A 25,492-nucleotide genomic window follows, 5' to 3' on the forward strand; every position below is an offset into this window, starting at 1 on the left:
AGATAAAAATGCAACCTAGCAGTTCTCCTTGGGGAGCTCCAGTACTATTTGTGAGGAAGAAAAACAGGTCATTGAGGCTTTGTATTGATAATAGGCAACTTAATAAAGTTACAATAAAGAATAAGTATTCGTTACCTCGTATTGATAACCTCTTTGACTAGCTGCATGGGGTGTAATGTTTTTTCAAGATAGATTTGCACTCAAGTTATCACCAATTGAAGATCAAAAAGGAATATATTCCTAAAATAGCATTCAGGACTTCATATGATCATTATGAATTTTTAGTAATGTCTTTCGAGTTAACCAATGCACCAGCAGCATTCATGGACTTGATGAATTGAGTGTTCAAGCCATTTCTGGATAAGTTTGTAATTGTGTTCATTGATGATATCCTGGTATATTCAAAGAGTCTGGAAGAACATGCATAACATCTATGGTTGGTGTTACAGAAATTGAGAGAACGACAGTTGTATTCCAAGTTTTCTAAATGTGAATTTGAGCTTGAGAAAGTTACTTTCTTGGGTCATATTGTTTCTAAAGATGGTATTCAAGTAAATCCAAGTAAAGTGAAAGTAGTTTAAAATTGGCCACGACCCACAAATGTCACTGAGATTCGGAGCTTCTTACGGCTTACGAGTTATTATCACCATTTTGTCAAAGACTTTTCAAAAATAGCTGCTCCGATGACAAGATTGACTTAGAAAAATGTAAAATTTGTTTGGGATGATGAGTGTGAAGAGAATTTCTAGAAATTGAAGGAATGTTTAACTTTTGCTCCAGTGTTAAGTCTGCCAACTAGAATAGGGGGTATGCTGTGTATTGTGATGCTTCTCGTATTGAGTTGGGTTGTGTATTGATGTAGAATGGTTGAGTAATTCCCTATGCCTTAAGAAAACTCAAGAAACATGAAATGAATTACCTACACATGATCTAGAGATGGCAACAGTTATTTTTGCTTTAAAGATTTGGCATCATTATTTGTATGGTGAAACTTATGAGATCTTTACAGATCATAAGAGCCTTAAATATATTTTCCAACAAAAATATCTTAATCTCTAATAGAGAAGGTAGATGGAATTGCTTAAGGATTATGACTTCATAATCCTATATCATCATGGTAAAGCTAATATTGTGGCCGACGCTTTGAGTAGGAAATCTATGGATAGTTTGGCACATTTAGCTATTGAAAGAAGGCCTCTGATACAAGAGATTCATAAAGTAGAGCAAAGTGGAGTTAAATTTTAGATTTTGGATAAAGGAGCATTTCCAGCTCACTTGCTTGCTCGTTCCTCTTTGATTGACCAAATTAAGAGTGCTCAACATTCTAATTTAAAATTATGCAAGTTGAGAGAGGCAGTCATGAAAGGGAGTAGTACTAATTTTACAATTGATCAAGATGGAATACTAAGATATAATGATAGGATTTGTGTATCCTAAATGGGAGACTTGAGACGGCTTATATTGGAACAAGCTCATAATTCTGCATATACTGTCCACCTAAGATCAACAAAGATGTATCAAGACTTGAAGAAATTGTATTGGTGGGATGGCATGAAGAAAGACATAGCTGATTTTGTTTCACATTGTTTAGTATGTTAGCAAGTTAAAGCAGAGCTCAAAAGCCAATAGGATTACACCATACCAGAATGGAAATAGGAAAATATCATGATAGATTTTGTTACTGGGTTACCTCGTACTATTAAAGGATATGACTCCATTTGGATGATAGTTGATAGATTGACTAAGTGAGCACATTTCCTTCTAGTAAAGACAACCTATAATGTAAATAAGTATGGTCAATTGTATATTAATGAAATTGTTCGATTGCATGGAGTTTCAATGTCTATAATTTCATATAGAGGTCCTCAGTTCACCTCTCAATTTTGGAGGTCATTTCAATAAGTGTTGGGTACTCGTTTGGATCTTAGCACTACATTTCATCCGCAAACTGACAGTCAATCAGAAAGGACTATTCAAATTTTGGAAGATATATTGAGATCTTGTATTCTAGACTTTAGGGGAAGTTGGGATCATTACTTAGCATTAGTGGAATTTGCTTATAATAACAATTATCAGGCTAGAATACAAATGGCTCAATATAAGGCGTTATACGACAAATAGTACAGATCTCCTATTGGTTGGTTTGATATTGGTGATGCTAGAATTTTGGGACCTGATCTTGTACAAGATGCCATTGAAAAAGTGAAGGTGATTAGAGAAAGATTGTAAATAGCTCCAAGTCGACAAAAATCCTATGTTGATAATTGATGTCAGGATTTAGAGTTCATGATCGGGGATAAAGTGTTTCTTATGGTGTCTCCAATGAAAGGCATAATGAGATTTGGAAGGAAAGTTAAGTTAAGCCTAAGATACATTGGTCTGTTTGAAATCTTAGAGCGAGTTGGTGCGGATGCTCATTGCTTAGCATTACCACTTGAGTTATCAAGTATTCATCCAGTGTTTCACATGTCAATACTATGAAAGTATTTATACGACCCTTCACATGTGATTGAGACTCAAGGAATTCAGATAGACTCACATTTATCACATGAAGAAGTTCTTGTAACCATTCTAGATAGGCAGGTAAGGAAGCTCAAATCGAAGGAGATTGCTTCTATAAAGGTATTATGGCGCAACCATTCTCAAGAAGAAGCTACATGGGAAATTGAAAGTGAAATGCATGCCAAATATCCACATTTGTTCGAAGGTTAAGGTAATGTATGTTCAAAATTTGAAGGATTGAATTTCTTAAGGGGGAGAATATAATAATCCCAAAATAATAAAAAAAATAATAGTAGTAGTAATAATAAAAATAAAAATAAAAAAATCTGGTGGGTATTATTTTGTAATTTTATCAAATCAGCTTGGGTCTTTTCCTATAATTTTCCCCCATTATCTTTTGACTTAAACCTTCTTCCTCTTTGTCGATAAAAAGGGATAAAACAGAGTGAATAAGAGACAGAGTAGAGAATTCTTTAAGCTTTCACTAACCTTCGCTCTCCATTCTTCTTCCTCTGTCATTCATCTCTATCAAGTCCTTTGTTTCTTTGGCTCGTCCTTTCTTTTTCTTCTCCATTTTGTTAGTCTGGGTAGGTGCAGTCATAAATATATATATATATATATACTGCTGCTGAAAGCTTGATAGAATCGTGATCTCCTCCTCCCTTCTTTCCGTTTGTGAAGGTTGAATAGTAGATTTGCTATTATTGGAGGTTTGCTTAATGATTATTTTCTCTTATTTTCTATGCTATTGATGTCTTCTTCAATTCTCTATTCCACCATGCTAAGTTAGCTAATTGAACTTTTCATTCTCTTCTTTGTGTTGCTGGTGTGTGTACTAAATATTAATATTTCTCTTGCTTTAGATGTCAAATTTTTAACTCTTTTCTTGTCCTTTTGATTTAGAGCTGTACGATTAAGGTGAGAGTTGTTTCTTTAATTAATATTAAATTGAAGGCTTGAATTTTGTTGCTGAACAAGGAAATTATGATATGAGTGTGTGTTATAATATTTATGTTAATACATGGCAAAGTATGATTAAGAAGTATAACTAGGATTATATAATAATAACAATGCAATTAGTTTGGCTAAGAATAGAAATGGAGGACTTGGGAGGCATAAAAGAGGATATATGAAAAATTGATTTAATTTGTAGAAAGATATATTAAAGTTTTATTATATCTAATAAGGATTCCAGAAGAGGAGAAACTTAATTGAAGTTGAGAGAAGAGAATTTTAGAAACTTGGCAGCATACCAAATAAGTAAATAACATTCTCTAAGATATAGAAGCAATGATCTTTCTTTTACCTTATTTATTTACTTTAATTATTCTGAATAGATTTTTTTAAAAAAAATTATATTAAGATTTAGTTCATTCATAGGTAATTAGTTTGATTATGATTCAACTTTAATCATGTAAGTATTTTCATAGTATTTTATTTTTAAAAATGTAGATATATATATATATATATATATCATACATGCACGGATCAGATAAATTACAAGTGAAAAGATCGTTTATATCTTTCAAATTAAAGAACAATTTGAATTACAAGAGTTTATAGATTCCATGTATACCAAAAATATTTTATAGGACTGAATATAGACTATTGGTTGCTAACGATAGTATCATTAGCCTTTGTCGTGCCATGGCACACCTAGTTAGCAGAGTACATTGGAGGTGCTAGCCTCGTGCATCGGCCAACACATGTGAAACGGAGGGTGTAATTTCGTGAACATAATCCATGCTTGTTATTCGTGAGCTTTATGCTTACACTTGTTTTTTCATGACTTCTAACCACATCGGATGTTATTTACCCTCGTGGACTATGTGTCCACGCTTGTTATTCGTTTTGTTTAAGTCCTAATAGAAAATAAGTTTTTCAAAGTCATATTCTTGCTCTTAATAATTGCAGTTTGTGATTTGTTTTATATAAAAAGTTCATCTCTAAATAATTGTTCACGATTCTCTACTTTCCCTTTTCTATTTTATTCACTCAATTATCAAGATTAAATTATATTATTATTTTCTAATACCTTCTATAATTAGATTAGTCTCTTATTTCCTATTGTATATTTATAATTATCATTTTGTTTATTATTATTATTATTATTATTATTATTATTATTATTATTATTATTATTATTATTTGGAAACGTTATTTACTGGAAGAATTTTTGGGTATTTAGATAATAGAAGTGTACTTGCTTTTCATTTGGTCTCGTGGGACTCCTTGAAACAAGGAATATTTTGTTGCTCCGTCCAGATTGTAGATTAATGTAAATATTTAAGTATTTTGATTTTGTTCTAGATTTGCTCCACGAATCTTATAAGTAGGATCCTTGATTAAATTATTCTAGGATTGTATATATATACTATATTGGAGTAGAATTTCAAATGCTGCATGGATATTCTTTTGATAGGTTGTAGAGATTTTGGATAGTCCAATTTACAGGAGAGACTCTGCAGAAATTTCTACAACAAGTTTAAATATTTTGTTAATACTAATAGTTGTTTAATATAATGACAATTATATGATGAGTTTGGGTAATTAATATGTCAAATATTATAGGGGTTTAGGCTTATGAAATATGAATTTTCTTATATTCTACCTGGTCACACTTTAAAAGTTCAGGGTGTGTGACAATATGATTCCTCAATTTTTGTGTGAAAAAAATCTATCATTCATGACTATCAACTAATTTATATCCAAATTCAAACATCGTCAAGCTTAAAACAAGGCTATTTTTCCAAGCTTAATTTTTACTGGTGGACAGTCATGTACACAATTTTAATTTCCCCATTAGAAGGACCATTTTGAATTGGCAAATATATTTAAGACTAAAAAAAAAAACAAAGCCAAAAAAAAAAGTTTTTGGAGTATCTATCTAGGAGTACTTATCTTTGGCAGACCAATTTGAGTGTCTTTTTTGGGGTACAAGTTGAGTTCCGATTTTATATGACAAAATTCAAGAGACAATGGTTTTTTTCCCCCCTCTTTTTTGATGGACAAAATTCTTCCTTTATTCACAATCTAATATGGTGAGAATAAAGAAATAGTATAGGAAATGGAGGAGATGATGATCAAGGACCTTAGATGCATGTGATACATAGAGATCCTGCAGCGCGAATGCAGGTATCAACGAGAGACAATTGCCTGCATAAATCATTAAATTTGGAGGAAGCTCTGCAATTGACTTCAATCTCCTGCAAGAACTCAAGTCTAAATATTTGAGATTTATTAAATGAATAATGGAGGATGGAACTTCGGTGATTGAAGTTTCTGCCACATCAAGGAAAAATAGACTTGTCATATTTTTACCAAACTCAGGGAGCATCTCAAGCTTTAAGCATCCTCCAAGAATAAACTGCTCTAGATTATTCATTTCCAAATAACTTGGAAGAGTTACAAGATTTCCACACTTCGCCAACCTCAACTCAACCAGCTTCTTCAACTGCCCAACAGATTCATGAACCCGAACCCGCTATGGCAATTATTAAGAAGCATCTTTTCAAGGTTTGGAGTTCCACTAAAATCTGGAGTTTCACTTAGATCTTCAGAACCACTTAAATCAATGATCCTCAACTTGCCTAAAAACTGACCGATATATAAGACACAAAACAACGGAGCAATATCAATATTTTGAAAGTCAAGAGGTAGGATATATATAGATAAACACACATATATTATTCAAGACTGTGGAAGAAAAGTATACCGGTGTCCCATTCCACAGTTTTCTGATTTTGCTACAACACAGTTGAAGGCTTTCAAGTTCATATAATTGATCAATTAATGGCAGACATTCCAAAGCATAATAAAGGAGTAGCTTTTGTAAGAAAACTAAGCCTTCCTTTTCTGAAACTTCCCTTACATCAGCAAGAAAACAAGCAGCATCAAACTTGCTTCGTATTGCCTCATAAACAACTTGAGCAAGAGTTGTCTTGCCTATGCCACCCAACGCCCATATCCCCATGAAGCATACTTCATCCAATCCTATTTTCAAAAGGGAGACTATCCTCTCTACCATCGATTGAATGTCCCCAACTAAATGTTCAAATTTTGATGGGATTACCTCGCATAATTTGTTCCATACAAATTTAGCGATGTCTTCAACAATTTCTGCTTCATGTCTGTGAAGATCAAATTATTAATGTTTTGGTAAGTTAAAAATACATGGCAATAAAAATCAAGGAAAGGATACAAAGGATTTGAAAAGAAGCACATTTTTCTTTCTTAGCAACTACAGAAATTACACTTTCATTTAGTGTTATATTTTTACCTGATTGATTGCTACAGGGTTAAGTTAATCATCCAGACACCTTCTATAATCACATAGAATAACTCCAAATACTTTTAGATTAATAATAAGTATTAAAAAAACCGGGATGAAATGTCCAGTAAGTGTCATTTTGCAACATTCCTGTATTGTCCAATGTATTTCAATATTATTTTCCCTAAATCATGAAGTCTCGACAGACTTATTCAAATTTACAACTATTAGTACTTGACATCTTCACTACTTGCAAAAGTTATAATAGTCAACTTTGTTAAGCTTTTAATTATGTTGATGTAATACAAACCTTCATTTTACTTTTAAAGTATGTTTGCATTTTGAAAATCAAGGGCCTAAAATCATACTTACCTTCATTTAGAATCCCAACCAAAAGGGAAAAAAAGGACGAAAAGAGATAAAAGACAATATAAATATTAGAGATTGAATCTTACTTATTTCTTGTATACCAACCAGATAACTAGGCATTTGGCAACCTTGGTCAAAGCTTCCCTCCATCTTCGCACTTTATAATATGAAAATCTTACTTCATGCTTCTCAAAAGCTGTTGCAACCAGATTTTCTTGGTGTCGAATAATAGATGGGTCTACACCATAAAAAACTGGGACAACTATTTGGCCGAGGTCTTGTCTGGATGCCATGATCTTCTCCAATTCCTCCAAACACCATGAAGAAGAAGCACAATTTTGAGAGAGGACAACAATGGAAAACATAGATTGCTCTATAGCTTGGAGGAGTTCCTCTGAAATAACTCCTCCTCTTCTAAGTTCATCATCTCTAAAAGTGACAATTCCTTACCGCACCAACGCAGAATTCAAATGATCAGTAAAGTTCGTGCGAGTATCTGTTCCCCTAAAACTCAAGAAAACATGATAATTCACGGGGGAGGTCGAACGAGTGTAAGGACCTGCAGCACTAATGTGTGACATTGAAGACTCTAAGGATCCGTTTGGTTTAAGGAAAATAGGATGAAGAAAAGGGACGTGGCTTGTTTGGTTGTTCCAGGAAAGTTACTCTGCACTTTCCTCTGGAAGCCTAAAATCCCTCAAATCACGATGGGGGGAAAAAGGCTCTGCGTGGAAAAACGTTGTAAAAAAGATGAATTCGTCCCTGAAATAAAAGCTCTCATACGACTAAAAATCAGTTTCTCACAAGATCTTTGCGTGCTCGATATAATCAAAGTCTTCGATTCGAATTTGTTGCCGCCAGCTCAATTCACGAAAACCATTCTCAGAGACGACGACATGACGGGAACCGCTGGGTTGCCGGCGATTTCATTCGGACCACCAACAAACAGTCAACGTCCATTGAAGTAAGCGATTGTCCCCACCCTGTTTCTTCCCTGTCTTCTTCCCGGTATTCCCCTGTTTCCAATCAGTGAAGATGGTAGGGAGATTTCCGTCAGTGGAGAGAAGCCAGATCAGGAAATGTCGATGATGGGGAAGGTAGCGTTGAAGAAAAATGTGAGAATTGTGGGGTTTAGAAAGATTTTCCAAAATCCCCGATGGTGTTGCTTTGGATCGGATCATCATGGCGAAGTTTCTCAAGATGAATCATTCTTGAAGCTTGTGACGTGTGAAGCCACAGTTGGTGAAAGCGACCTGCAAGGACAAGAAGGAAGAGGAAGTTGGCGAATGGGTGAATGACATGTGAGGATTGAGGAATCCAAATTGGCATATCACATGAAGTGTATTTTTTATGTGCACTCAGATGTATAAGGAATCCTAAAATAAAATAAATCTTTATTTATACTTACAAGTAATAAATTTTAAACAAAAACATATCATTTAAAATTTAATTTTTTTCCTATAAAAAAATTAATTTTATGTGGAGATCAAACATTTGAATAGGCTAACAAATTCTAAAATAATTTGTATGAAAAAAACACAAATAGTTGTTTATTTTTTTATATGCAATGGAATAACATATTTTTATATGCATGGGGTAAATTAATGTTTTAAAAACTGAAACGGTAGATTGAAAAAATTAGTGGGTCACAGTTCTTATTATTTAACAAAATGTTTTACAATTTAAAAGAAATAAGTTCTAAAATAAGATATATGTTATAGATTTTTAATTTTCTTGGGCATTACAATTTATAATATTTTATAATTTAAAATAAACTGCACACCAGGTTGAGTATTGAGCAGGGGTGATACCATGCCCGACCATACCTATATGCAATCCTAATTTATATATTAAATTAATTTTTATTATATTTGATTATAAATGGAATAACAAATTTTAAAATAAATATATTATTTTTTTATCTTCTAATCACAAATATGTTGGAAACAGTATATAAATAGTATATATAATTACATATGCAAATTTATTTCTTTTTTGACATTATCTTATACAATTCTATTTCAAAATCGATATCCAATTTTCTTAACAATGATGAACCATCATAAAATGTGTTAATTTCTCCGAAATCTTTAAATTATTTCTTTTCGCATGAAGTTTTCTTGAGAAATGATTATATTGCTCATCTAAAAAAAACTCCACCATTGCCTATTCCCGAAGCTTCGATGACGGCCGACCGAAGCTTAGACGATAATGGACAATGCGTCCCTAAAAGTTTAAACTAAATAATTATAATAGTTAAAGCACAGACTATTTTATTTCAGCGAATGACAACAAACCACTTAACCAGTGATAATTAATTATCATATCTATTATATCAATCTACAAGGTTTTTAATTCTTATAGCTGAATGCCTATGAAGGTTAAGTCAAAAACAACTTTCTTTTACCAAATGACAAAACGCTTAACCAATGACAATTAAGTTTTTCAAATTTATTTTATTAATTAAAAAGTTTATAAATCCTTGAAGCTAAATTACTATAATTGTTAAGATAATAACTACTTTGTTATTTTTCAAAAATTAAAGCAAACCAAACAATTTTAACTATAGTATTGTAAAATATTAACATTTTTAACCAAATAATTTTCAAGAATTTCAAGTAAATGCTATCAGGAGAAAAATACTGGGCATAAAAAGACTAGCCAAGCCCATTTTTAAAAGACTCAGTGGCCAAACCTAGCATGCAAAAACAAAAAAAAAATAAAAAACAAAATTCCTTCATTCATTGCTAAAAGGTCAATTTAACGTGGAATTGCAATTTAATTGCCTAGTATAATATTAGCAAGGGGCATCATGAAAATGACAAATTAGCCAAGCACTTAGCAAGAAATAATTTTGATGTCTCTAAAAATTACATTTAGCAAAGAAAATTAGCAAGAGATTTTCTTCGCTCTCTAAAATGATACATTAGCAATGAATTAGGGAGAGACAAGATCCTTCTCTAACATCAGCGAGGGATTAAAAAGGGAGTTTTTATTAAATACCACAAGATTCATTGTGAATTGATCTTGTAGTATTTAAACGTGATGAGAGACCTCAAAGTAATTTTCCCTTATCTACTCAACATCTTCATGGCTTCCGATTGTAACTTGTAACCCTCGATGGACTCAAAGCAGCTTCTCATGTTTACATTGCAATCTTGCTATCTTCTTCTGAGTGCTTTTTGAGATCTTAGTGAATAATTCCTTCTTGTTGACCTGCGATTGATGAGTAAATTGGAAACTTATATTTATTGTAAGATCAGGGTAGGATAAAGAATAGAAATCTGGATGAAGTTGAAATAAAATTCAGAGAAAAAAAAAAATTCAGTGTATATATAATTAAAGAGAATAGATAATGCAGTTAGAGAATTGAAAATTTTTCACTGAATTGAATTTTCTTCCAAAGTTCAATATGCTGAATTAAAGTACTCACGCTAAGGTGAATCCAACTAATTGATTGAAAAATTATGATTGAAAAATTAATTGAAAAATTATGATACTACGCTTCGAAATATTTATTTAAAAGGATTCCTGTTGTCTACTTGAAAAGTTATCTGTTCCTCCTTAATTATTTGACACAACCAAACTGAAAAATAATATGGTTCTACAATTATTGAAGAAAACAAGTTTGCCTATAATTTGCTATCAAGCCCTCTAGTGTCTGCATATGTAACAAGACGAGTGTAGCTTCTAAAAATATATATGTTCATTCATCCTCTTTTTTTTTTTTTAATGATTGGACAACTTTTATTGGAAAAAACATAAAATTATACATCATATCATAGAACCCACTCTACTTGGATTCGATTTATAAAGGACCGAAAAATAATGGCATCTCGAATGACACCATTATGTCTAGAGAAATTAGAAATAATATACTCTATCTATACCATAATATAAGTCATTATTAACTAACTCACACTTAAAAAAAAAAAGTTGGTTAACATCTTAATTTTTTAAAAATATTCACATATTTTCATTTATGCCGTTGAGTGGAATATTTAAACTTCTCCATGAATTACATTAAAGACAAGGAATAAAAAATAAAGTAAGGGTATAAATATTAAAAAAAATAAAATTTACCCAATATCTTATATTTTAAATCAAGAAATATTTCTAAAAAACGATTTATATTATAATCTGGAGAGAATAGTTAATATCGTGATTAAGGATACAGATGGGAACCGATCCAAGAGAAACTTGCTTAACTTTAGCACTTGACTCATTCATCTTATATATGCATATATGTATAATGGCATTATGCAATCCATGCAACCAACCACAACACTTGATGAGATATAGACTTGTTAGGAAATGGACTCTGAAGCTGGGAATCCATAAATTTCATAAAGTTGAGAATCCTTGTACTGTTATATACCATGCATCGCATCAGATCATCAGATACCCATGAAACACAGGATGTTTTCTAGTTTTTCATAAAAAATTGTAAACATTCTCGAGTCACGAATTAGTGATGAAGAAATAATTAATTTCCTTTTTCCAGCTAACAATTAACTTTATGGTGAAAATAGTTGTCTAGCGTTGAATTGAAAAGCTTGAAAGAGATCGAACTTACTCAATTTCTGGATATTTTCTTTTTCCTTTCTCATTAGCAATGCCATTGTTACGTTCTCTTATCTCCCTGAATAGCGGGAACAAAAAAGAAAGCAAGCTAACGTTGTTAGGAGATGTTAGGTCTTGCTTTCAAAAATGATTCTTGACATATTAAAAATATATGAATAATATAAATACACCAAAAAAAATTAAATGGATATAAATAACTACAGGCAATTAAATCATCTGTAAATAATATCATCATCTTTGGCTTTATTTTTATAATAGTGCAAGGCCTTGTGCATTTACACGAGCCAAAATGAGCCACTAATTAGGCTTGTAAACAATACTTTCTTTTCCTTTTTTTTTTCCCTTAAATAAGCTAAGAGTGAATAATGATTTCTACTACTTGTATAGATATATTGATTCTTTTATATCTATCAAATAAAAATTTAGATAAGTTAAGTTTTAGAGACTCAATAGAGTCAAAGCATGTCTCTAGGCTCAAAAAATACTTACAAAAGTATTTACAAATTATTTATTAATAAGGTTTTCATATCAATAATAAGATTTGGTCTCACAACTTTGTAAGTTATGAATCAAATCTTTACTAATTGAAACAATCTTAGTTCGCATAGATATATTGATTTTTTTTAATGATGATAGATATATTGATTCTAATTAGACTATGAGCCCAAGCTATTATATATAGATACATTAGGGTAACTTTGACCTCATATTTCCAGTCCTATATTTTATATACAGTTCGGTCTCTTTTTTCATCTAGTCCTTGCCTTTGCAATTTTTCTAGTAAAAAAATTCAAAATAGTAAAATCCTCAAGTCACCAGACAAAATAGTTATTCAGATTAGCTAGCTAAATAATTTCATTTTTTAGATAACAATTAATTAATTTCATGGAGACTAGTATAATTGTCCGGGGTTTTGTTTTTGTTTTTGTTTTTTTTTTTTTTTTGGGGCCAAAGTCCAGGGTTGAATTGAAAAAAAGCTCGGGCAGAGAACTTACTGGATTTCTTGATATCTTCCTTCTCCTTTCCTTTTAGTAACGCTATTACTACTCTCTCCCCTCTCCCTGCAATAACAAATAAAACAAATATATTAATAGTACTATTACTCGGAAAAAAAAAAGGAGTGAATAAAAAAAAAGAATGTGAATGTGTCATCTTCACTCCTCTTTTTTTTTTTTGGATAGATGTCATCGTTACCTTTATTTCCATACTAGTACGGTAAGACCATGTTTTTGTAATGGTTAAAATGAGTCAAATTTTAAGCTTGTGAAGAATGTTTTGTTTCTCTCTCTGTTTTTTTTACCCTTTCTTTGTAATTTAAGAATGAAAAATGCTTTCCACAACTTGTATATAGGTTCTAACAAGACCAAGTTAAAACCAAGTTAAAAACTAAAGGAGTCAAATAATTAATTTTTAACTTTCCACAACTTGTATAGATAATTGGTTCTGACAAGACTGAGTTACAATCAAGTTAAAATTAAAGGAGTCAAATAATTAATTTTTTTTTAATTTAATTAATGAACAGAGTATTTAGTACCGACCAAAAAATGACATGAAAAGGCAAAATGGGTTATTAAGCACCTTAAGCACAAATTTCAGGGACAGTAGTATAGGCGTCAACGGTTAATTAGAAAAGCTTGGCAAGAGAAGAAAACAAAGCACAAATGACAAGTAAAGACCCCATAAGACAATTAATACCAAATTAGGATCTCTTCACAATTAAAGTTCCCAAATTCAGAACTCTTGTCTATTATGCTTCAGCGCTAGACATTAATCTTTAAAAATTCTGATTTGACAATAATCTTATCATGAGATCCTTAATTGTCATTCTCCCAAAAACAAATAATAGAAGTTAACTTTGGATAACAAATTAAAGTGAGAAGCATTTGACAATAATACCAGTCATTATGGGAGGCATGTCCAGAGGGTGATGGTGCTCTATCTTCCGACCATTTATCAAAATCATGTTTACTTGCCAGGCGCCACCGACATCCCATTATCGCCACATCATGGAGATTCCTAGCAGTGTTGGTTGTTAGAACAGAAAGAGTGAAATTGAGATGTGGTTGACAATGTTTAAAAGGGTAAAATCCTACATAGACTCCCCAATCATCATCCGTCTTCAGCATTCCATGCATTTTAGTTTTATTGGCATGGCAATGGTCTTGGAACTTCCAAACTATGTAACTTTGGATCTTTAGAATCTGCAATTGAGATAAGGATTTAAGAAAAAGGCATATAGCCACTCCCATGCATTCTTCATTAGAATCTGCAGCCTCGTTTTGAGTTATGTCCGCTGTTATGCTTAGAAATTCACCTAACGGATCCTTGCCCCAATAGTATTCCAAACATTCGAACCATTGAAAGTTTCTGGCCCCTGCTCTCAAGTCGCCAAAAATGTGAATGGGACCCTGTAGATCCCCAGGACGCTGGCAAACAAGTTAGATTAATTTAGAACATTGCCAATTGCGCCAAAAGAGTTATCTTTTGCATTAAAAAATCATTAAGAATGGCGACAGACCACCCAAAAACGGGGGGAGCAACAAATGAACCAGAACAACATAATAACATCACATCTGAACTCAATCTCAAACCTTGAATCTGTAAGTCTTTCCACATTATATATTAGTTATTAAACCCAACTCTATACAATATGTAACTTCCTAAATCAACTCATGTTCACACACTTGGACATCCTAAAAATAATAATAATAAATCTATCCACAGCAGTGTTGTTAAAGGTGAAAGGAACAAAGCCTTAGGCGCAAGGCACTAAATAGGAGCATGCCTGAGTGAAGCAAGGCGCTATCATATGAAATTGCATAAGGTATAGACAACAAATCAACGATAAAATGATATGTGTAAATTTACTTAGCCTTCATATAAATGCTTTAAAAAAGTGTGTTATACCTCTATAATGCATTGTATTTACAGTCGGACTTTTTTCACTTTTTTTTTTTGTCAATCTGACTGTTCACTTTTCTTAAATTTTTTTGGGGGACTGTCGTACCATCCGACTTTTTGACTTTTTTTATTTTGATTTGTTATTTTTTTAATATGATACATTAAAAAAGGTACAAAATAATATGAGCCTTATAGTAAAAGAAGTACATGTGGAACCTAAAAAAATAAATTATTAATATGAAACTTATAATTAAAAATGAGTAAAATATTTTGTCTATTTTTATCTTAATTAATGATACATCTCTTTTGTTTTTTGAAATATATATGAGCATTTATTAGTGTGAATAATTATAAAATACAAGCTTTTCTTCTATTTTTAAGATTTTATTTTCATTGATATAATCATTAGTTGACTATTAAGTTATGTATGTTAGACCAAAATACCCCTATTTAAATATAAATATTTCTTGAAAATAATTTAAATGATGAAAAAAATTATTTTATTATTATTTAAATTTATTTATTTTGTAACTTTTTAAAAAATTAAATATATAGATTAGCCAAAAAAAATGCAAAGGCAGGGGTCTACATTTATAAATGTGAGTGGGACCTCTAATTTAATTAATAAAATTTATTTATGAGAGATGAAAACCATTTTCCATACAAATTTTCATTTATAAATGTTAAAATTTTAGATAAGATGTCATTCTAGTATATGTTTTATTTTCCTTAAGGTGTTATATTGGGCAACACATTTTGAAAAAGAACAAGCTAGATCATATTTCAAATTGCAGTAGGCGATAAATGTTAAAAAACAATTACTCCTTCCGTTCAAAAATATAAGGCATTTTTTGAGGAATTAAATGTTAAAAAATATAAGGCATTTTTAGTCTTTTAAAATGTAATCATTACTTTTTTTTTCAAAAGTGCCCCTATTAATAATAACTTTATATTTATTATAGAGTGTTTAATAAAAGTAAATATGAAAAGATAAAGTTAATTTGAAAGAAGATAACTGTTTTATTGAGAGTGAAATTTAATTAAAAAAGCCTTATATTTTTTTAACGAAGGAAGTATATTTTTTATTATGTATAAAAGTAACTCATTGCAAAATAAAAATTGTTCGTTATAAGTATCATCCTATTTTTTTTTCTTAATTAATGATACATCTCTTTTGTTTTTTGAAATTCATATGAACATTTCTTAGCTTGAATAGTTATAAAATATAAGCTTTTCTTCTATTTTTAAAATTTTATTTTTATTCATCTAATCATTAGTTGACTATTAAGTCATGTATATTGAACCAAAATACCCTTATTTAAATATAAATATTGCCTAAAAATAATTTAGATGATCAAAAAATCATTTAAGTGTATTTATTTTGTAACTTTTTAAAAAGTTAAATATATAAATTAGCCAAAAAAATATGCAAAGACAAGGGCCTACATTTATAAATGTGAGTGGGACCTATAATTTAATTAATAAAATTTATTTATGCAGGATGAAAAAAATTGCCATATAAATTTCATTTGCAAATGTTAAAATTTTAGATAAGATGTACAAAATAATAGAGTTTTTATATTTTAAAAGATCATATAGGATTTATAATAAAAATTAGAGGCGGATATAAGATTTTTACTAATAAAGAGAAAATAAAATAAAAATAATTTTAAATAATTTGAAGTAGTTAAATTAAATCAATCTAAATAAATTTAAAAGTTAGAGATGTCAAGAGTCGGGCTCGACTATAATTTTTTTTAGATAATTTAAATTTAATATGCATTGAGGCTCTAAAAAAATGGAGATAATGTTAAATTTTAACAAACTTAATTTTTAAACAATTGGGTAGTGTGTTATAGAAAAGTACGTCAGACTTACCATTAAAAAATGTGAGTGGGACCTCTGATTTAATTAATAAAATTTATTTATGTGAGATGAAAACCATTTGCCAAACAAATTTTCATTTATAAATGTTAAAATTTTAGATAAGACATCATTATAGTATATGTTTTATCTTTCTTAAAGTGTTACATTGGGCAATGCATTTTGAAAAAGAACAAGCTAGATTATATTTCAAATTGCAACAGGTGATAAATGTTAAAAACAATTATATTTTTTATTATGTGTAAAAGTAACTCATTACAAAATAGAAGTTGTTCCTTATAAGTATCATCCTATTAAAATTTTAGTCTCATACTTACCAGCTATGGGGATACTTTAGGAAAAAAAGAAGAAGAAATTGTTCATTAAATTTTAACTTATATTAGATAATACATTTTAAAATTAAATAAATTATGATTTATATTTTTAATATATATGGACAAAAAAATTTAAAATAAAATATTCTTTAGATTTTAATTTTCACAAATTAATACATTATGGAGTAAAATACATCAGAATTCCTCTTGTTTTGTTAGAATTATAAAGACTTCTTCTTTATTTTAAAAAATTATACTTTAGCTTTATTTTCAATATGATTAGGAATATTATGTTAAATATTCTAAAATATTTGATTTATTATTTGTATTTATGTTGAAAAAATTTAAATTATTAATTTACCCCTATAATCTATTTTTCTATCCTCTTGCTTCCTAATTTAAGGAATTTCAAACAATTTTAGGCAAAAAAAAAATTTTAACAATTAATTATGTCTATAATTTAAAAATATTTTATCAAAATTATAAAATTTAAATAAACATAAAACATAAATTATATTGATTAATTTCTCTCTTATTCCATTAAGCTTTTTTCTGCACATACGTGTTTGAAATATTATTTTCATAAACTTACTCCCCTAGTTAAAATATGTAAGTCATTTTTAAAGTTATTTCTTAGGGGTTGGATGTTAAAAAATATAAGGCATTTTAGTGTAATCATTTTTTCAAAAGTGTCCATAATAAATAAATTATTTTATATTTATTTTAGAGTAAAATACCCAATTAAATAGTAAATATGAAAAGATAGTGTTATTTTAAAAATAAGTACTCCTTCTAATCCTATTTAGAAGGAAAAAAGAGAAAATTTTTTTGATCCTATTTATAAGTCACATTGTTAAATTTTCATTATAAATTTCCTCTTTTACCTTCCATTGAATATTGGAGAGAGAAAATATGTTATTAAAATATATAATTAATAGAAGCAAAGCTAAAAACTTATTAAATTTTAAGATAGAATTAATGAGTTTTAATATTTTTTTTAGTATTAGTAAAACATGTTGGAAATGACTTATGAATAGGACTAGAGGAATAATTATTTTGTTGAGTGTGAGGTTTGGTTAAAATTACCTTGCATTTTTAAAAAGATGGAGTATGTATTTAATTTTTTAAAAAACACTAAATAAATTAGTTTGTATGACTAATAAATTTAAAATATGAATAAAAATTTAAAAGAATGTATTAATAATGGTATTTTAGTCTAACATATGTGACTTAACTATCAACTAATGATTTGATAGATGAAAATAAAAACTTAAATGTAGAAAGCATATTTGTATTTTATAACTCTTAACTATTAATTTTAAGAGGGATTCATATAGATTTTAAAAATAAAAAAACTTTATAATTAAGATAAAATAAAGGGAAAAGTAATATATTTTACTTTAAAGATATTAAAATATTTTTTAATAGGGTTAATTGGGGATTTAAACCCTCAACTATAGATTTAAAGATGATTTGAACTCTAAATTTTTTAAAATGCATATTTTGAACTCTAAACAATTGAAGTTAAAATAATTTTACCACATCATTAAATTTAAACAAACATCCATCAATTTTTTAAAATTGAAATCTAATGTATAATTTTTATTAAATTCTACAATCACTCTCTCTTACCTATGCATCGCATGGAATAAAAATCTAGTTATGAATAAACACTCAAGGAAGTTGCAACCAGAAGCCAAAAAGTGCTCACCTTTTTAGCTTGAGAAAGGCACCTGGCGAGCACCTTAGTGGACCCATCGCCTCTATTCACACGAGAGGCGATGAGTCTGTTCTGCGCCTCGCCTGGCGTCTAAGGTGCAAAGGCAAGTGCCTTTAACAACACTGTTCACAATGAAAAATAGTTTGAGAAACAAAGAAAGAGATAAGGATATATGACTACCTTTGGAACGGCGACACATGGAGATTAAGCTGAGCTATTGCGTCTTTCAGCATTTGAGAGTTGCTTGCACATACAATTAAATCAGGAGGAAGATCAACAGGGAGGGACTTAAGTTGGTCGCAGTTCCACAAGTCTAAAATCTTGAGATTTTTTAAATTTTTGATGGTTGAAGGAATTTTTGTGATGCCAGTGTCGCTCACATTAAAGAAGCACAGACTTCCCATCTCTTCACCAAACTCGGGCAGCTTCTCAAGCCCCATGCATCCCATTAGAATGAACTCTTGTAGACTATTCGTTTCCAATTTAGCGGGGAGCTTTACAAGACTTTTACACTCTTTCAAACTCAACTTAACCAGCTTTTTCAGCTGTCCCAAAGATTCATCAACCTGAGTCAATGTTCTGCAACCATTAAGTAACAACTCTTCAAGGTTTGGTGTTCCACTGAAATCTGGGGTTCCAGTTAGACATTCAGAACCACTCATATCAATGATCCTCAGCATATTTAAAACCTGATCCACAAATAGGAAATAGCAAGCAGAATCAGTCAGTATTTTCAAAGTGAAGTGGCAGGATATATATGACAACATTTATGCGTGTATTATTCAAGATTGTCGAAGAAAAACAAACCGATTTTTTTCCCTATAGTATATTGATTTTGCTATTGCACAATTGAAGGCTTTCAAGGTTACATAATCTTTCAATTGACGGTAGGCAATCCTCAGCATAATCATCCCATCTCAGAAATTTCAATGCAGTTGGAAGAGACTCGAGCTTTCTCAAAAAACGTACCTTACTCAAGTCCAGCAATCTAAGATTTATCATTTTTGAAAAGCAGTTAGGGTCCCAATCGGCTCTAAAACCTTCTTGCGTCTCTATAACTATACTTTGAATGTGGTCCGTTCCCTAATGTACATGCACAAAGATTAAACATGATGAAAGATAAAATGATATCAAGCAAATAATGCAATATATAAAATAACTTCAGCACACTCAACCGAAAAAAATAAATAAATAAATAAATAAATAAATATATATATATACCATGTTTTCTTTCAAAACAAGATCGATATCCTCTAACGACCACAATCTGCTGCGTCTACCAGCATGAATGGGAGATTCTTGAAAGACAATGCTCCTTCCCATCTCTTGAAGCAAATCATGCATGTACAGGTATTCTTTTGAAGCCTCTTCTTCCGACACCTTGATAGGCATTCTTCCATTTCAGTGTTTTTCACTACTTTCATCTTTTGAAGGCCATCATACACGTTCTGACGTTCTCTTGATTCCAAATTTAATTGGGAGGAACTTAGCAATGATTTTTCAATAAGAACTTTAATTCCAACTATTTCATCAAGACCACATGTTTTCAACATATTTGTCACCTTAAATTTGGCCTCCCTGTTAAAGAAACAAGCAATATCCAAAAATATTGTCTTGTACTTTTCTTGCAATTCATCATAACTAATGCGAAGTTGGCTTAAAATATCTTGATCTAAATTTTGCCTTAACCTGTTTATTGTGCATCTCCATTCATATTTTTCTCTTCTACAAAGAAATGATCCCAAGACTTCAAGTGCCATAGGTAGTCCACCAGCATATCCAACTACTTTGTCTGATAGATTTGAAAAACCTTCTTCTGGCTGGTCCTTCTTGAATGCTTTCTGGCACAAGAGCTTGAGGGATTCATCATGATATAACATGTCAACTTTATACTCACCAAAATGTTCATATTGTGTCAGCAAGTGTTTATCTCTGGTAGTTATTATTATTTTGCTTCCGTCACCAAACCACTCCTTATTTCTAACCAAATTGTCTAGTTGACTTCTATGGCTCACATCGTCAAAAACAATAAGAACTTTCTTATTTGATAAAAAAGTTCTTAATTTCTCTGCTCCATCAAAGGAATCTTTAATTATATTTGGTTCTAGTTTAAGAAGATAAGAAAGAAGCTTCTTTTGTAAGTGAACTAAGCCAAATTTCTTTGAATCCTCCCTTATATTGGCAAGAAAACAGCAAGAGTCAAAGTTCTCTTTATTGATAGCCTCGTAAACAACTCGGCCCAGAGTTGTTTTGCCTGCACCGCCCATGCCCCATATTCCTATGAAGCATTTATCATCCAGTCCTATCCCTAGAAGGGAGATTATCCTTTCTACTTTTGACTGAATGTCCCCAACTAAATACTCAAAATTAGGTGGCAGTTGATCACATAATTTGTTCCATATGTGTGAGGCAATTTCTTCAACTAGTTTTGCTTCATGTCTGTGGACATCGAATTAAAAAAAATATATATATTCAGAGACCAAAGTTCTATTTTTCCAAATATTTTTTTTCCGAATAAAAGGATTACAGAACCGAAAAGTGAGAGTAATATCAAATATAATGGAAATACTCTAACTTCTTTTATGATCAAGAATCTCATCTATAATTTGAAAAAATAAATCCAAATCTTGTGTTTAGTATGTGAACGTAACGTAAAAGATAAAATAATTAGTAGGGATCAAAATCTTACATATCTTTAGTGATCTAACCAGAGAATTCAGCAACCTTAGATAAAGCTTGATGCCATCGTCTTTTTTTTCCACTTGAATTTTTTCCTTTAAGCTTAGCGAAAGCTTGGGCAACATTTCCTCGTTGACGTCCAATATCACCAGGTTGTACATCATAAAAAACTGGGAAAACTTTTTGCTCTTGTTTGGTTTCCACGATCTCCTGCAATTCATTCAAACACCATGGGGAAGAAGCAAATTCCTGAGAGAGGACAATAATGAAATACCGAGATTGCCGAATAGCTTCGCGGAGTTTCTTTGAAATAGCTTCTCCTTTCTCAATTTCTTCATCGTCTCTGAAAGTTACAATACCTTTCCGCACCAACGCAGCATATAAATGATCGGTAAAAGTTTTGCGAGAATCTGGCCCTCTAAAGCTCAGGAAAACGTGATAATGCATCGGCTGAGTTGGATGAGTAGATGAAGTGATGAACCAGAAGAAGGGCTCTTGGGGAAAAATTGATAGAAGGCAATGTTTTGGGTCGAAAACTCTCAATAATGGAATCCTCTTGGCGGACTGTGATTAAGATTTTGGGGGCAATAGCACTAACGCTTTAAAAAAGCAAAAATTACACTGCAGGCCTATTCTTGTTGCAATTTTTCCGAGCGAAAGCGCAATTTTGCTCATATGTGGTTTAAAAACTCAAATCATACACAATATAATATTCATTAATATATAACATAATGTCAATAGATACACAATACAATATCTATATGTGTTTAATTGGTTAGTAGGTATAAATAAAGCAGAGAATATATAATATTCATGGATGTATAATATAATATTTATGTATTCTCAATTAAATGTCCATACAGTGACTCACATGAATATTTTATTTAGAATTCATAAATATCATATTATGCATATATAGATATCATATTATATATTCATGAATATCATTTTATATATGATTTTTGTGATGTATATTTCAATCTGCAAATCAACTGGACAAGTATAAATATCATGTTATATATTTATGAAGTTCGTGTTGTACATTCATAAATATTAAGTTGTATATGATTTGAGTTTTCAAATCATATAAGGACAAAATTGTATTTTCACTTTTAAAAAAAATTACAACAAAAGCTTTTGGACCTGTAGCGTAATAACATAATCTATTGGACCTGTAGTGTAATTTTTTACTTTTTAAGACTCTTAATGTAATTTTTCCCAAGATCTTTCATAGGGCACGAGTACAGCAGCACACCGTACCCTTTGTCGTCTTTTGGTCAAGTCAACCTTGGATAGTTGGATTCCACTCCTAAAATGAAATATTTTTTCTCAAGAAACGCGTGCGCTCTCACAATTCACGAGAAAGTGTACGAACTTCATCCAAATAAACATGTTCATGAAAATAAGGATATAACTATTTTTATGAGTATATGAAGTTTGATTAGAAATCTCTTACCACTTGGATGAGAGAACATTTAAAAAGGATTTGATAAATAAAATAATAGAAATAATTTTAAAAAATAATAATAATAAATTTTTTTAAAATATATAAATAATAATTTAATCTATCAAAATGTTATAATTTTTTTAAAATTTTTAAACTCTTTTTTATTATTAATAAATTTATATAAATTATTAAATTATTCTTATTAAAAATAAATAATTTATAAATTTTGTTTAAATATTTATAATTTTTTTTATATTCATAATAATATAATAGTAAATTATAACTTCGCTTGTTGAATTCTTTATCTGTTATTATATTGTTGTAAATATAAAAAAAAATTGTAAATATTTAAACAAAACTTATAAATTATTTATTTTTAATAAAAGTAATTTAATAATTTATAAAAATTTATTAATAATAAAAAAATTTTAAAAATTTTAAAAAATATGATATTTTATGAAATTAAATTATTATTTATATATTTTAAAGAGATTTTATTATTATTTTTTTAATTTTAAAAATAAAAAAAGTATTATATTTTTTTTTCAGCTGCCAAATTTGTCCTTGGTCAAAGTCATCAACTAGAAACCTAAACCCACTTGATTAAGGGCGGGCCGGCGGGTCCCTCACATTTTTTAATGGAAGTCTCAATCTGAATTCCCAACTAACCTTCTTTACATTGTTCACCTGCCCGTCTCTTCATCTTTTTTCTGGAATCTAAAGTCGATTTCTCATTTGTGTGTCTGAGTCTGAGAGAGGCAGGTAATTGTTAGACTAATTTGGCAGTTTCCAGGAAGCCTGTGAAGAAGCTCAAGTGGGAGAACCCCGAAAAGTCAGTGAAAACTCGGACAATGAAGAACGGATTTAAATAAAAGAAAACTATTATTATCGGATTCAAAGGTATATTTGTTCTTAAATTAATTTTCAATGAGCATTTAATATTTTAAACTAATAAACAGTGCAATTAAAGCTGATAATTCAAATAGGCCAAGATTATTAGAGTCAGCTCAATTCAAATTGAACTTATTTAAATCAAACTTAAAGTATCATATTTTTTTTAAAAAGCTCATATAGTTAAATCTAATCCTAACACCTTTAGGCTTTGAGTTTATTCAGGCTGACCTAAATATTCAGAACTTTTTAAAAATATTTTATCTATATATTTTGAACCAATTTTAATTTTTCAATAATTCTATTAAGTATAAAATATTATTTTAACTTTAAAAGAATAAAATAAAAAATAATAACTTATCAACTTTGTACTTGAGTAGTTCTATTATTGTTTTATTATATTATGTGTAATTTATTCATGAATCTTTCCTTTACTTATAAATTAATGTTTTAGTTATTTAAATATTGCTTTAATTAAATTATATATTTTTAACTATAATCAAGTTAATCTCAATTCAATCACAATTATACTACTAACTTAAAATCATTGTCTTAATTAATTTAAAGTTTTTTAATAACTTTTCGGTAAACTGTACTTTTTATTTTTAAAAATATAAAAAAATAGCCATGATTATATTATATAAAAAATTATTTAATTATTCAAAGCTTATCTCTCTTCAATCTGGAGTAACAGTGATTAGGAGTCTGCAAAAGAAGAAGAAGCAAATATGTGTCTAATGGTTAAAAGCCATTTTGATTAGGTATCAAGGAGAGTCACAAATAAAAAGTGGTATCTAGACAGTGGCTGCTCCAAGCATATGAGTGATGATAGCTTTATGTTTCTATATATGGTAGAAACCAAATATTATGGAATTGTCACCTTTGGAAACAATGAGAAGGAAAAATTCTTGGTATAGCTAAGGTTTGTAAGAATATATCCAACTTTCCTTGTATTGATAATGTTTATTTAGTTGATGGCTTAAGACATAAACTCTTGAGCATAAGTCAATTATGTGACAAGGGTTATGAGGTTATTTTTAATGCTATGTTACATTGTGAGAGATCAAACAGGAATAGCCATCTTAGTAAGAAAGAGAGTTCAGAATATATATTCAATAAATCATTGTGATGATGACTCACTGAACACAAAATTCTCATCCTTGTGAATGATAAAAGTTGGCTGTGGCATAAAAGATTAGCCCATGTCAACATGAAGCAATTAGACAAACTTGTATAGAAGGAACTCATTATTGGGCTGCCAAAGATAAAATTTAAAGCTGACAAGTTATGTGATGCTTATTTGGAAAGCAAAAAAACCAAGACTACATTTTAAAGAAAAAATGTAATATCCACATTAAGGCCTCTCAAATTGCTTCATATGGATCTAATCTATCCTTCAAGGGTAAAAAGTCTAGGGATAATCTCTACACTTTTGTTATAGTTGATGATTATTCTAGGTTTACATGGACTATCTTCATGTCTCACAAGGATCAAACCTTTAAATATTTTATGACATTTGTAGCCAAAGTACAAAGTGAAAAAGGTTTAAAAATTGTAAAGATAAGAAATGACTATGGTGGAGACTTTGACAATTTCAACTTCATTGAGTTTTATGAAGAATAGAGAATTAGTCATGAATACTTAACTCCTAGAACACCTCAACAAAATAGAGTTGTGGAGAGAAAGAATAGAACCTTAGAAGAAATGACAAGGACCATACTAAATGAGAAGAAACTTCCTCAATATTTCTGGGTGGATGCCATGAGTACAGCATGCTACATCACTAACAAAGTACATATTCGACCTATTTTAAACAAAACTCCTTATGAGCTCTATAAGGGAAGAAAGCCTAATATCTCTCATCTGCATGTATTCGGCTGTAAATTTTTTATACTCAACAATGGTAAGGATAATCTAGATAAGTTTGATTT

General features: G+C 30.0%; 4 protein-coding genes across 9 annotated transcripts; all 4 read right to left on the reverse strand.

Annotated features, from left to right (window-relative positions):
• Positions 1-5,555: 5,555 nt before the first annotated feature.
• On the reverse strand, positions 5,556-8,419 carry LOC129313345 (TMV resistance protein N-like). Its single transcript, XM_054956345.1, has 3 exons — positions 7,228-8,419; positions 6,218-6,632; positions 5,556-6,099 (listed from the first exon to the last, which is right to left on the reverse strand). Exons 2-3 carry the CDS (start codon positions 6,527-6,529, stop codon positions 5,953-5,955), a joined length of 459 nt encoding a protein of 152 aa, XP_054812320.1. The 5' UTR covers positions 6,530-6,632; positions 7,228-8,419; the 3' UTR covers positions 5,556-5,952.
• Positions 7,228-7,722, reverse strand: LOC129314084 (disease resistance protein RPV1-like). The gene is made up of 2 exons (XM_054957459.1): positions 7,701-7,722; positions 7,228-7,586 (listed from the first exon to the last, which is right to left on the reverse strand). Exons 1-2 carry the CDS (start codon positions 7,720-7,722, stop codon positions 7,228-7,230), a joined length of 381 nt encoding a protein of 126 aa, XP_054813434.1.
• Positions 8,420-9,956: 1,537 nt separating the features above from the next.
• Positions 9,957-21,930, reverse strand: LOC129313344 (uncharacterized). 6 transcript variants are annotated; one of them, XM_054956344.1, is made up of 8 exons: positions 21,234-21,918; positions 19,352-19,627; positions 18,536-19,233; positions 13,819-14,151; positions 13,622-13,741; positions 12,721-12,786; positions 11,718-11,783; positions 9,957-10,357 (listed from the first exon to the last, which is right to left on the reverse strand). In XM_054956344.1, the coding sequence occupies exons 4-8, from the start codon at positions 13,836-13,838 to the stop codon at positions 10,303-10,305; spliced, it is 327 nt and encodes a 108-aa protein (XP_054812319.1). In that variant the 5' UTR covers positions 13,839-14,151; positions 18,536-19,233; positions 19,352-19,627; positions 21,234-21,918; the 3' UTR covers positions 9,957-10,302. The 6 variants fall into 6 exon arrangements, 2 of the variants coding, with proteins under 2 accessions (XP_054812319.1, XP_054812318.1); XM_054956343.1 differs by having other exon boundaries at positions 13,622-14,151; positions 21,234-21,887; XR_008593897.1 differs by lacking the exons at positions 9,957-10,357; positions 11,718-11,783; positions 12,721-12,786; positions 13,622-13,741; positions 13,819-14,151 and adding an exon at positions 19,766-20,983 and having other exon boundaries at positions 18,749-19,233; positions 21,234-21,433; positions 21,583-21,930.
• On the reverse strand, positions 21,248-21,670 carry LOC129314085 (disease resistance protein Roq1-like). Its single transcript, XM_054957461.1, has one exon. It carries the CDS (start codon positions 21,668-21,670, stop codon positions 21,248-21,250), a length of 423 nt encoding a protein of 140 aa, XP_054813436.1.
• Positions 21,931-25,492: the final 3,562 nt, after the last annotated feature.

Source organism: Prosopis cineraria, unplaced genomic scaffold (assembly GCF_029017545.1).
Source record: "Prosopis cineraria cultivar Desert tree isolate PC_DT_omini unplaced genomic scaffold, ASM2901754v1 PC6, whole genome shotgun sequence".
Classification (NCBI taxonomy): domain Eukaryota; kingdom Viridiplantae; phylum Streptophyta; class Magnoliopsida; order Fabales; family Fabaceae; genus Prosopis; species Prosopis cineraria.